This window comes from Myxocyprinus asiaticus, chromosome 46, assembly GCF_019703515.2.
Source record: "Myxocyprinus asiaticus isolate MX2 ecotype Aquarium Trade chromosome 46, UBuf_Myxa_2, whole genome shotgun sequence".
Lineage (NCBI taxonomy): Eukaryota > Metazoa > Chordata > Actinopteri > Cypriniformes > Catostomidae > Myxocyprinus > Myxocyprinus asiaticus.
In genome coordinates this window covers 14531978-14545434 of record NC_059389.1, presented here as the reverse complement: position 1 = coordinate 14545434, position 13457 = coordinate 14531978, and the positions used below count along the sequence as shown (strand labels likewise).

The 13457-nt window shown below is 41.5% G+C and overlaps 1 protein-coding gene across 1 annotated transcript; it reads left to right on the top strand.

Annotated features, from left to right (window-relative positions):
- The first annotated feature begins 1886 nt into the window (after positions 1-1886).
- Positions 1887-8760, top strand: LOC127436266 (carboxypeptidase A1-like). Its single transcript, XM_051690314.1, has 11 exons — positions 1887-2044; positions 5483-5564; positions 6276-6410; positions 6552-6650; positions 6773-6874; positions 7062-7160; positions 7313-7423; positions 7534-7624; positions 7716-7915; positions 7996-8080; positions 8292-8760. The coding sequence occupies exons 1-11, from the start codon at positions 1980-1982 to the stop codon at positions 8477-8479; spliced, it is 1257 nt and encodes a 418-aa protein (XP_051546274.1). The 5' UTR covers positions 1887-1979; the 3' UTR covers positions 8480-8760.
- The last annotated feature ends 4697 nt before the right edge of the window (positions 8761-13457 follow it).

Here is a 13457-nt window from a genome sequence, read left to right as displayed (position 1 = left end):
TCTTTTCAGTGGTTTTATTGTGCAATAAAATGGTTTGTTTAAAATGTGCTTGGTATTGTTTCTGATTCCTTTTTTTTTATTATTTTATTTATTATTATTATTATTATTATTATGAGCTTAATTTTCCCACTCAGTTCAGCATTGCACTCACATCCACTCCAGAGAATTGGTCTACAATATAAAATACATCTTTATTCAGACTTACACTATATTGCCAAAAATATTCGCTCACTCATCCAAATAATTGAATTCAGGTGTTCCAATCACTTCCATGGCCACAGGTGTATAAAATGAAGCACCTAGGCATGCAGACTGCTTCTACAAACATTTGTGAAAGAATGGGCCGCTCTCAGGAGCTCAGTGAATTCCAGCGTGGTATTGTGATAGGATGCCACCTGTGCAACAAGTCCAGTCGTGAAATTTCCTCTCTACTAAATATTCCACAGTCAACTGTCAGTGGTATTATAACAAAGTGGAAGCAATTGGGAATGATAGCAACTCAGCCACGAAGTGGTAGGCCACGTAAAATGACAGAGCGGGGTCAGCGGATGCTGAGGCGCATAGTGCGCAGAGGTCGCCAACTTTCTGCAGAGTCAATCGCTACAGACCTCCAAAGTTCATGTGGCCTTCAGATTAGCTCAAGAACAGTGCGTAGAGAGCTTCATGGAATGGGTTTCCATGGCCGAGCAGCTGCATCCAAGCCATACATCACCAAGTGCAATGCAAAGCGTCGGATGCAGTGGTGTAAAGCACGCCGCCACTGGACTCTAGAGCAGTGGAGACGCGTTCTCTGGAGTGACGAATCACGCTTCTCCATCTGGCAATCTGATGGACGAGTCTGGGTTTGGTGGTTGCCAGGAGAACGGTACTTGTCTGACTGCATTGTGCCAACTGTGAAGTTTGTTGGAGGGGGGATTATGGTGTGGGGTTGTTTTTCAGGAGCTGGGCTTGGCCCCTTAGTTCCAGTGAAAGGAACTCTGAATGCTTCAGCATACCAAGAGATTTTGGACAATTCCATGCTCCCAACTTTGTGGGAACAGTTTTGAGATGGCCCCTTCCTGTTCCAACATGACTACGTACCAGTGCACAAAGCAAGGTCCATAAAGACATGGATAAGCGAGTTTGGTGTGGAAGAACTTGACTGGCCTGCACAGAGTCCTGACCTCAACCCGATAGAGCACCTTTGGGATAAATTAGAGCGAAGACTGCGAGCCAGGCCTTCTCGTCCAACATCAGTGTCTGACCTCACAAATGCACTTCCGGAAGAATGGTCAAAAATTCCCATAAACACACTCCTAAACCTTGTGGAAAGCCTTCCCAGAAGAGTTGAAGCTGTTATAGCTGCAAAGGGTGGGCTGACGTCATATTAAACCCTATGGATTAAGAATGGGATGTCACTTAAGTTCATATGCGTCTAAAGGCAGATGAGCGAATACTTTTGGCAATATAGTGTATAATAAAAAAATGTAAAAGTGTTGGTTGCACTTGAGGAGAATTGGACTAGACACTTGAATTTACATTTTAGTCAACAGTCAGTGAATTACAATAAAGAGTTTAAATAATATAACAGAACATGACATTGAGTCTATTTTGTGACATAATTTGGGTGGAATTATCCCTGTGCTCTTTCACTCGATAAAAAGCAATCATTTCTATATTTAGCTCTTTTTTATCATCAGGATTGCATAAATTAGGATTGTGAAAGTGACATATGGTAAACTGCATAATGCCTTAATGTTAATTCAGAATTTGCAATTAACTTCATTAATAGACACTGAATCAATTACCTATAACACAGAGAGAAATGTTCTTAAATTTCTATAGTGAGTAACTGTTGCATTGCTCTCAGTGTTCATAATCCAACATTAGCTTGCCTGCCTCTGTTAGTGTTTTAACAACAAGGTCATAACCAACATGGTACTGAAGTATATAAAGGGTGGTGCTAACTGTAGAAAAAAAGTTCTGCTTCACACAGCAAGATGAGGGGGCTGCTGGTTCTAACTGCTCTGTTTGTGGCCGTGTTTGGTAAAGAAACCTTTGAGGGGTGAGTCATTAAAGTGTTTTCAGCAACAACAACAACAACAACAAAATATTCTTAATACATTTTTAATCCTAATTTTAAACCTAATTAAAACAAGGTAAATTTACTTAAGAAGCCAAATTAAGTAATACTACTAATAATAATTATTTAATATTCCAGAGAATATGTCTTGTATTTTTTATGTTATTACCCCATTGGCATTTTTACTTATTTTAACCACAAACTTCAATAACTTGTTATATTAATGCTTAAAAAAAAAAAAACATATTCAGCCATTTATTTGCCAAATGCCAATTCATTGTTGTATCTCATGCAATTTTGCTTCTCAAGTCAATTTCTTGTTTTCAGGATGTTTGATTTTTTTTTTTTTTGCAGTGAAACTAGATACAAACTCTGAGACAAGTGAAATTTGTTTCTTTAAAAAAAAAAAAAAAAAAAAAACATTTATAATAAAATAAAAATAATAACAAAAACGGACTGGAATAAAAAAAAAAAATGTTTAGGTCAGGGTAGGATAAACAATTCTGCACACTTATGTACCAAAGAGGGCAAAAACATGACATTGACAGGATAGTTGTTTATTTATTATAAGATGGAAGCTATGGCTTATTCAGCACTGTGTGTTTAATGAGTATGGAGGGAAGTTTCATCATGGTCACAGCCACTGTAATAGAATATAAAGCGTTGCTTGTAATGTTGATAGTTCATGAAAGATGAAGGGACTACTGGTTCTAACTGCTTTGTGGCTGTGATTGGCAAAAATACTTTTAAAAGGCAAGTTAATTCATTTTGTCTTCAGCTGACCTCTAACCTCTCAAATACACCAGATGTTGATAGAATTGTGGACAAGGCAACATTTCACAGAAACTTTGTTATATTGTACATAAGCTGAATCACTTCCAATTCTCTGTTAACACTGAACATAGCTTAACATGTTTACATAAGACCTATGATATAGTGACTGCTGGCATACATTGGAGTCTAATTGAAGCAAACTGCAACTTCTCTAAAGCAATGTCCCAATTGTTATTGTAATTGACTCAACTGTGACATGCAATATACTGGATACAAATACTATTTCTAAAGCCTCCGATCATGTCATCATAACGCGAGTAGCATTCCCGGGATTGTAACGCAGGAAGGCGAGGATTAAGGATCTAAATGCAGCTTTAATTAAACAAAAGTAACTCAGAATAGAAAGAAACAAACACAGGGAACAAGGCCCAGAGCATAAAGTAAAACATGAAAAGACTGTCAAAGAAACCAGGGGAAACAAAGACTTAAATACACAAGGGAAAACATGGGAACACGAGGAACACCTGGTGAAACAATCAGGGTAAACCAATCATAAAATGAAACTACAAAAGGACTACAAAACTAAACACAGGATACAGGAACAGGGAGCTAAGCAACAAGAATTTTAACATAAGTCTAGGCACAACCAGGGAATGTGACAGAGCCTCCCCCTTTAAGGAGCGGATTCCAGACGCTCCCCCCAAAAAATAAAAATATATATATAGTCCACGGGGTGTGGGGGGAGGGGGAAAACAGACAGTTCAAGGGGGCACAAGGGGAGCAGAGGAACAAGGCAAAACAGAAGACCAGGGTGGTGCTGGAGGAATAGACCAGGGTGGAGCTTGCGGCGCAGGAGACTTGGGCATAGCCGGCAGAGCTGGATACCAAGGCGGAGCCGTGGGCGGAACTTGACTTGGAGAGTGGAATGCCCTGACAGAGCCGCAGGGAAGGTGACCCATGGCGGAGTTTTTGGCCGAACGGTCCAGGGTGGAGCCCGGGAGATGGAAAACCCAGGTGAAGTCAGGGAGGCTGGAGACCAAGGTGGAGCCGGAAGGATGGAGAACAAGGGTGATGCTGCAGGCTTGGAGGACCAAGGTGGAGCCGAAGGATCAGAGGGCTGAGGTGGAGTCGGAGGGACAAGGGACCCCAGTGTAGCTGAAGGGATGACAGACCACGGTGGAGCTGATGGTTTGTTGGGTCTAGGCAGAGTCATGGGCTTGGAGGGTCGAGGTGGAGACGGAGGGTCAGAACACTTGTGCTTAAACCACAACTCCGAAGACCACTGTGGATCTAGTTGGACAGGAGACAGTGGTCATGCCGGTGGAGCCCAAGGACTGAGGAGAGCCGGCTGAGCAGGAAGATGAGGAGCAGCCAGGGGACTGGACAGAACCAGTGAAGGAGGAAGGGCCAGAGAACTGGACCGAACCAGAGAGTTCATGCTGGACGGAACCAGCGGGGAAGGAGTTTCTGGGATAGCGGGCGGAACCGCTGGAGGAGGAGTCTCTGGAGGAGCGGGTGGAGCTGTGGAAGACTCTGAGGGCAGAGCCAGGTGAGGCTCGACAAAGGCAGGCGGAGCCAGTAGAGGCTCGACAAAGGCAGGCGGAGCCAGTAGAGGCTTGAGGAGAGCTGGCAGCGACCAGGAACTGACCTCCGTGGCCGAGAGCACAGGCAGTGACCAGGGAATGGTCTCCATGGTCGTGAGTGCTAGCCTTTTCTCCTTCTTCTTCTCCTCCTCCTCCTCCTCCTCCTTCTCCTCCTGGACAGCTGGGAGCACTGTTGCGGGAATGGCCTCCATAGCCGAGGATGCTGGCAATGGGACGGCCGAGGCTACGGGTGCTGGCTCTGGGACGGCCGAGGCTTCAAGAACTGGCCCGATGGCTGTGGCAGGCGTGGCCGCTGGCCCGATGGCTGTGCAGGCGTGGCCGCTGGCCCGATGGCTGTGCAGGCTTGGAGCAAGGAGCCGTGGGAGGCTTGGAGCAAGGAGCCTTGGATGCAGGTTTTGGCCTGGTGTTCCCGCCATAATCCACTGTGTAAGGGGAACCGCAAAGTTCCAGAGCCTTCTCCACATACTGAGGATCAGCCGGAGGCATCAGTTCCTTCAATGCACTATTCAGACCGGTCTGGAAGAAAACCACCAGAGAGCGGTCAGGTTAGTGCACTAAATTCACTAGTTCTAAAAAAGCATGGACATCATCCTCCACTGGACGGTCCCCTTGTCTGAGGAGGAGAATTTGGACAGCCGCTAAATCCATATTTGGTCTGTCTTTCTGTAATGCAGGCAGGCAAGGATTAAGGATCTAAATGCAGCTTTAATTAAATAAAGGTAAACAAAGTAACTCAGAATATAAAGAAACAAACACAGGGAACAAGGCCCAGAGCATGAAGTAAAACATGAAAAGACTGACAAAGAAACAAGGGCTTAAATACACAAGGGAAAACAAGGGAACGAGGAACACCTGGGGAAACAATCAGGGTAAACCAATCATAAAATGAAACTACAAAAGGACTACAAAACTAACACAGGAAACAGGAACAGGGAACTAAGCAACAAGAATTTCAACATAAAAGTCTAGGCACAACCAGGGAATGTGACAGGGATGATATAAAATATTGTGTTCTTTTCTGACAATAAATATGTCTTTGCAGACACCAGGTTCTTCGGATCACTGCAAATAATGAGGCTCAGATCACTCTCCTGAAGGAGCTCTCTGAACAAGCACATCTTAGAGTAAGTCTCAAATGTCAGATTTTCAGGAACAACTTGAAAAGGACTAGAGTAGTATCTGAGGATAAAATGCTAATTTATAGATTTTATACAGCTTAATACAAGATGAGAGTTACTCAAACGACATTTTGTGTTAATGCATGTTTATAAAATGGATAGTTCCGGTCCTGGATGTTGATTGGTCAACCCCTAAACCTAACCTTACCTTAACAAAATTAACCATGCTTTACTACTGTAACCATATCACCATGGTATTTTGTAATAAAATCATAGCAAACCAAAAAATGTAACATGGTTACTATATTAACACAATATTACTGTAGTCACACCATGGCTAATTGCATTAAAACTATGGAAAAATGGTTAATTTTACTCGCATTAAACTTTTCTCTCAACTCCCCACCATGTTAAAAAAAAAAAAAAAACATTTAAAATCAGCCTTTACATTCATTTTTATTTATTATTATAAGTAGTATTAAAATAAATGTTAAGAGTGGAGTCAAGAAACAGGATGGGAAAAAGTGGGACATAGAGGGGAATCAAACCCGGGATGTCCACTTGGAAAAAAACTCATTTTCACCAACTTTACACACTACGCTATTGCAGTGACAACAAGGGGTGTAGTTTGACTTTAATTTATGTGTTCCCACCAGACTATTGGAATAGTCACACATATTTATTTATCCAATAAAATCTGTATGTTTCATCCTTCAGCTGGATTTCTGGATGGAGCCCGTTCGTGAATCCCTGCCCATTGATGTTCGTGTCCCATTCAACAGTCTCCAGGCTGTCAGAGCTTTCCTGGCACACAATCACATAGAGTATCGTGTCATGATTGAGGATGTTCAGGTGGGAATATTTTAAAGCTGTACCTGAAAAATATTCAGAAGTTGAAAAAATATAACGTAACTGATTACTAATCTGTAATCTGTTACTAATTCTAATTTATTTTTATTTTTTTGGTCATTCTTCTTCTTCTTGTACCATAAGGATTTACTGGACGAGGAGGAACGTCAGATGTTGAAATCTCATCCCACTCCAAGAACTACAGATGATTTTGTCTACACCCGCTACCATGACCTGAACACTGTGAGTGGTGCACAACTTTACACAATAGCATTGCCAGACATTGAACACACCTTATATATGAATTTCAACAATTTTTACACAAACCATACTCAGTAATTTGGTCATAACCACACTGTTTTCAGATTTACTCATTCATGGATATCCTTGTGGCAGAAAATAGTGATCTGGTTAGCAAAATTGTGATCGGTCAGAGCTATGAGGGTCGCCCCTTGAACGTCCTGAGGGTAGGTAACGAACCTAAATATTAGCCTTCAGATACTCTCTAAACTTCTTTACTTTTACCAGGCCAGATACTTTAGTGAGAATGACACTTTAAATGCAACATAACTGGAAGTTCATGTCATATAATTATACTTTAATAAAGGTCAATATTATAATTTTTTCATTATGAGCTCATGTTGTCCCACTCAGTTCAGCACTGGAGCGAATCATCCAGGTATGTGGATTGACACTGGCATCCACTCCAGAGAATGGGTCACCCAGGCCAGTGGAATCTGGTTTGCCAAGAAGGTTAGTTTATTCATTATGCTGTCAGAAAAAAAAAAAAAAAAAATACTCAACTCCTCAAAAATACTTTTTTAAAGATGAAGGGAATAGATTTATTGTTGCTACAGAAAAAGTGAATAACATTTTTTATTTATTTTTTATTTGTTGTTGTGCAGATTGTGAAAGACTATGGACGTAACCCTGCCCTTACCAGCATCCTTAACAATTACGATATCTACTTGGAGATTGTCACCAACCCTGATGGCTACCAATACACCCAGACCAATGTGAGTTTTAGAGACCTTGCATGCACATTCAGTTTAGTAGAACAACTAAGTATGAGAATATGTCACTGGCTACTCTTGAACTGTGGAATACTATGGTTTGTTTGGTTTAGAACCGCATGTGGCGTAAAACCAGAAAGCCAAACCCTGGCTCCAGCTGTGTTGGAGTTGACCCCAACAGGAACTGGGATGCTGGCTTTGGAGGTGAAGTGCTTTTCGATTTGGGAGATTGTGGGGTATTTTGGTGTATAAAATTGTATGTAATACTTTCTTTTCTCCTGTCTTTCATCTATAGGTGCTGGTTCTAGCAACAATCCTTGTTCCGAGACCTACTGTGGACCTAGTGCTCACTCTGAGTCAGAGGTCAAGGCCATTGTGGATTTTGTGAAATCTCATGGCAACCTCAAGGCCTTTGTGTCCATTCACAGCTATTCCCAGATGCTCCTCTACCCATATGGATACACACACACTCCTGCCAAAGACCAGGCAGAACTGGTATGCATGTCAGAAAGACACTATTCTAGATACTCTTGGATTTGAGAACATTTCAAATTAATTCTGTATTGTCTCTTCAGCATGAACTTGCCAGAAAGGCCACCACTAAACTGCAGTCTTTGTATAACACTCGGTACAAATATGGTAGCATCATTACCACCATCTGTAAGTTCAGCAAAATGCATACAAAACCAATGTATTGGCTCTATTTACAAATTTCTGGGATAACAAAATAATATAGCATATATTGTGCAAACTTAACTGCCACTATGATTGAGTATCACAGTGTCAATATCACATCATTAAGTCTTCTCTACTGGACTCCTATGGCTTATTTATGATTTGGTCTCAGTACTAACAATCTCTCTGTTCTCAGACCAAGCCAGTGGAGGCACTATCGACTGGACCTATGACCAGGGCATCAAGTACTCTTACACCTTTGAGCTGAGAGACACTGGTCGCTATGGTTTCATCCTGCCTGCCAATCAGATCGTCCCCACTGCCAAGGAGACCTGGCTGGCCTTGATGGCCATCATGGAGCACACCAAGAACAATCCATATTAAACATTCAACAGAATTTCACTAATCAGTCAAAAATGTATGAAAGATTCTGAATAAAAAAACATCCAAAAGAACAACAGTCCACAGATGAATGTTGCATGGAAATAAGTGAAGTAAACATTGAGATGTGACATATTTGAGATATGCGGCAATAGTTGTACACATGTATCACAGTGAATTTACTTGAAAATGTAATAGAAGATAACAAAGCAGGCAATTTAAATGATAAAGATTACATTATATTCACTTGTAGAAACACAATAAAAGGAATTCTGTGAAAGAAATGGGCTAACTGTTGGTTCCTCTATATGGCTGCTAAATACCTTCAACTTTATATACACATTTAATCAGAATCAGAATCAGAATGAGCTTTATTGCCAAGTATGCTTACACATACAAGGAATTTGTCTTGGTGACAGGAGCTTCCAGTGTACAACAATACAAAAACATCAGAAAGACATAGATAATAATAAAAAATAATTATACACATACGTACAGACACACACATACATACATACATACATACATACACACATACATACACACACACACACACACATACACATGGGTAGTGCAACTCTAATACAATCTGTTATGTACAGTGTAAATACAAATCTGTTATGTACAGTGCAAATGTTTTTTTTGTTTTTTTTTTCTTCAGAGGAATGAAATGGCAGAAGAGGTTGGATGTGTTGGATAAATATAAGAAAGACTAAACTGTGTATAGCACATAGTTCTTGCTCAATGGGGCAATTTAGCTGTTCATGAGATGGATAGCCTGAGGGGAAAAAACTGTTCCTGTGCCTGACGGTTCTGGTGCTCAGAGCTCTGAAGCGTCGGCCAGAAGGCAACAGTTCAAAAAGGTAGTGGGCAGGGTGAGTGGGGTCCAGAGTGATTTTTCCAGCCTTTTTCCTCACTCTGGAAGTGTATAGTTCTTGAAGGAGGGCAGGGGGCAACCAATAATCCTCTCAGCAGTCCGAACTGTCCTTTGTAGTCTTCTGATGTCTGATTTCGTAGCTGAACTAAACCAGACAGTTATTGAAGTGCAGAGGACAGACTCAATGACTGCTGAGTAGAACTGTATCAGCAGCGCCTGTGGCAGATTGAATTTCCTCAGCTGGCGAAGGAAGTACAACCTCTGCTTGGCCTTTTTCACAATGGAGTCAATGTGGGTCTCCCACTTCAGGTCCTGTGAGTTGGTAGTGCCCAGGAACCTGAATGACTCCACTGCTGCCACAGAGCTGTTTAGAATGGTGAGGGGGGTCAGTGTTGGGGTGTTCCTCCTAAAGTCCACAATCATCCACCATTTTGATCGTGTTCAGCTCAAGGTTGTTTTGACTGCACCAGACAGCCAGCTGTTTAACCTCCCTTCTGTATGCAGACTCATCGTCATCTCGGATGAGGCCGATGACAGTGGTGTCATCTGCAAACTTCAGGAGCTTGACAGAGGGGTCCTTGGCAGTGCAGTAATTGGTGTAGCTGGAGAAGAGTAGTGGGGAGAGCACATATCCCTGGGGGGCACCAGTGCTGATTGTACAGGTGCTGGAAGTGAGTTTCCCCTGTCTCACAAGCTGCTGCCTGTCCATCAGAAAGCTGGTAATCCACTGACAGATAGACATGGGAACAGAAAGTTGGTGTAATTTATTCTGGAGAATAGCTGGGATGATGGTGTTGAAAGCCAAACTGAAGTCCACAAAAAGGATCCTTGCATATGTCCCTGGTCTGTCCAGATGTTGCAGGATATGATGCAATCCCATGTTGACTGCATCATCCACAGACCTGTTTGCTCTATAAGCAAATTCAAGGGGATCTAGAAAGGGTCCAGTGATATTCTTCAGGTGGGTCAACACCAGTCTCTCAAATGATTTCATGACCGCAGACGTCAGGGCGACAGGTCTGTAGTCATTAAGTCCTGTGATTTTTGGTTTCTTTGGGATGGGGATGATAGTGGAACATTTGAAGCAGCATGGGACTTCACACTGCTCCAGTGATCTATTGAAGATCTGTGTGAAGATGGGGGCCAGCTGGTTAGCACAGGATCCAAGACATGCAGGTGAAACGCCACCTGGGCCCTGTGCTTTCCTTATCCTTTGTTGTCGAAAGCGCGGCTCACATCATCTTCACAGATCTTAAGTGCAGGTTGAGTAGCAGGAGGGGGGAGGAGGGGGGTTGCAGGAGGTGTTGGTGTTTGTGTGAAGTGAAGGTCAGAGTGGGTGTGGGGTGTGAGATTGGGCTTTTCAAATCTACAGTAGAACACATTCAGGTCGTCAGCCAGTTGTTGGTCCACCACAGGGTTGGGGCAGGAGTCCTGTAATTCATAAGTTGTTTCATGCCACTCCACACTGATGCAGGGTCATTAGCGTTATCAACACATTACATGCATGATCTTACACCGATTATGCTTTATAACAATGTGTAAGGTCTTGGGACCACTTTAACAAGTGTTATTTTATCTGGAAATGTCAAAAATGGTTCAAATATCATGAGGAATTTATCTTTTGAGATAACATTTCTAGATGTACTATGAAAACATACCCACCTCAATCAGTAAGCCATTTATTCAATATGTATATGATTAATATAACATGTACAAAACATGTACAAATATAACGTTTAATATAAGAGAGTTGTTTTACAAAGATAACGGTGTTAAATATACATATTTTAAAAAAATACCTTGTGTGAATGTTATCTACAAATCTCCACAAATGGATTTTAAATGTTTGGAGGGGTATGCCACTGTAAAAAGTTTGGTAACCACTGCTGTAGATGAATCCAGCTAAACGGTGATGTGCTCAATAGCAGGGTTGGCTGGAAAGACAAGGAGCTCGGTCTTCGCTAGGTTGAGTTGAAGGTGGTATTCCTTCATCCTGGCCAAGATGTCTGCCAGGCAGGCTGAGATCCGAACAGTCAGCATGGGGTCGTTAGGCTGGAAACTGTGACTTTAAGAACTCAAAGCTTCCTCAGCAGTACAAAAAAGAAGCATTTATTGATACTAAGATGCAAAAATGTCTCCATCTGACCTTCTTACGTTGCACAGATTCCGCACTTACACGTCAATGATGACTATTGGGTGTTTAAAAATATGTCACATGAGGTAATAAGGAGAAAGCAATATGCAGTTGAAGTCAGAAGTTTATATACACCTTAGCCAAATAAATTTAAACTCAGTTTTTCACAATTCCTGACATTTAATCGTAGAAAACATTCCTGTCTTAGGTCAGTTAGGATCACTACTTTAATCTTCAATATATCCATATAATTTTCCTTCCACATGATGTCATCTATTTTGTGAACTGCACCAGACCCTCCTGCAGCAAAGCACCCCCACAACATGATAATGCCACCCCATGCTTCACGGTTGGGATGGTGTTCTTCGGCTTGCAAGCCTCACCCTTTTTCCTCCAAACATAACAATGGTCATTATGGCCAAACAGTTACATTTTTGTTTCATCAGACCAGAAGACATTCCTCCAAAAAGTAAGTTCTTTGTCCCCATGTGCACTTGCAAACTGTAGTCTGGCTTTTTTAGGGCAGTTTTGGAGCAGTGGCTTCTTCCTTGCTGAGCAGCCTTTCAGGTTATGTCAATATAGGACTCGTTTTACTGTGGATATAGATACTTGTCTACCTGTTTCCTCCAGCATCTTCACAAGGTCCTTTGCTGTTGTTCTGGGATTGATTTGCACTTTTTGCACCAAACTACGTTCATCTCTAGGAAACAGAATGCATCTCCTTCCTGAGGGGTATGATGGCTGCGTGGTCCCATGGTGTTTATACTTGCGTACTATTGTTTGTACAGATGAATGTGGTACCTTCAGGCATTTGGAAATTGCCCCCAAGGATGAACCAGACTTGTGGAGGTCCACAATTTTTTTTTCTGAGGTCTTGGGTGATTTCTTTTGAAGTGGATTGATTTCTTGGGTGATTTTCCTATGTTGTCAAGCAAAGAGGCACTGAGTTTGAATGTAGGCCTTAAAATACATCCACAGGAACACCTACAGTTGACTCCAATTAGCCAATTAACCTATTAGAAGCTAATTGGCTAATTGCCTAAAGGCTTGACATCATTTTCTGGAATTTTCCAACATGCTTAAAGGCACAGTTAACTTAATGTATGTAAACTTCTTACCTATTGGAATTGTGATATAGTCAATTAAAAACGAAACAATCTGTCTGTAAACAATTCTTGGAAAAATTACTCATGTCATGCACAAAGTAGATGTCCTAAATGACTTGCCAAAAGTATAGTTTGCTAATATGAAGTGGTTAAAAAGTAGTTTGAAAGACTTCAACCTAAGTGTATGTAAACTTCTGACTTCTACTGTAGATGCTATTATTCGTATTAATATATAAATAAGGAAAGTTCGTCAATGTTTCTATTGTTCCTGGCTATGTTCGGCACCTGTCACTCTGCATTCTACAGTATGCTTCTGAAGTATCCAAATGTTAGAAACGAGTGATTTACATTTACATTTATTCATTTGGCAGACACTTTTCTCCAAAGCGACTTACAAAAGAGGAAAACATAAATGAATCATCTTAAGGAGAGAGTGGTATGAAAAGTGCTGTATTACAAAGTTTCACTAGCATCATAATAGTATTCAAAACAGAGAATAAAGCGCAACAGGAAAAAATGTTTTTATTTTTATTTTTTTTTTATGACTGGTTAAGTGCTCATGGAAAAGATGTGTTTTTAGTCATTTTTTGAAGACAGAGAGTGAGTCAGCTTCACGGATGGAGTTGGGAAGGTCATTCCACCAACGTGGTATGATGAAGCTGAAAGTCCGGGAAAGTGTTTTGGTGCCTCTTTGTGTTGGTACAAGGCGACGTTCCTTAGCTGACCGCAGGCTTCTAGTGGACACATAGCTCTGCATAAATTATTTTAGGTATGCTGGAGCAGACCCAGTGACTGTTCTGTATGCCAGCATCAGAGCCTTGAATTTGATACGTGCATCAACCAGCAGCCAGTGGAGAGAGACAA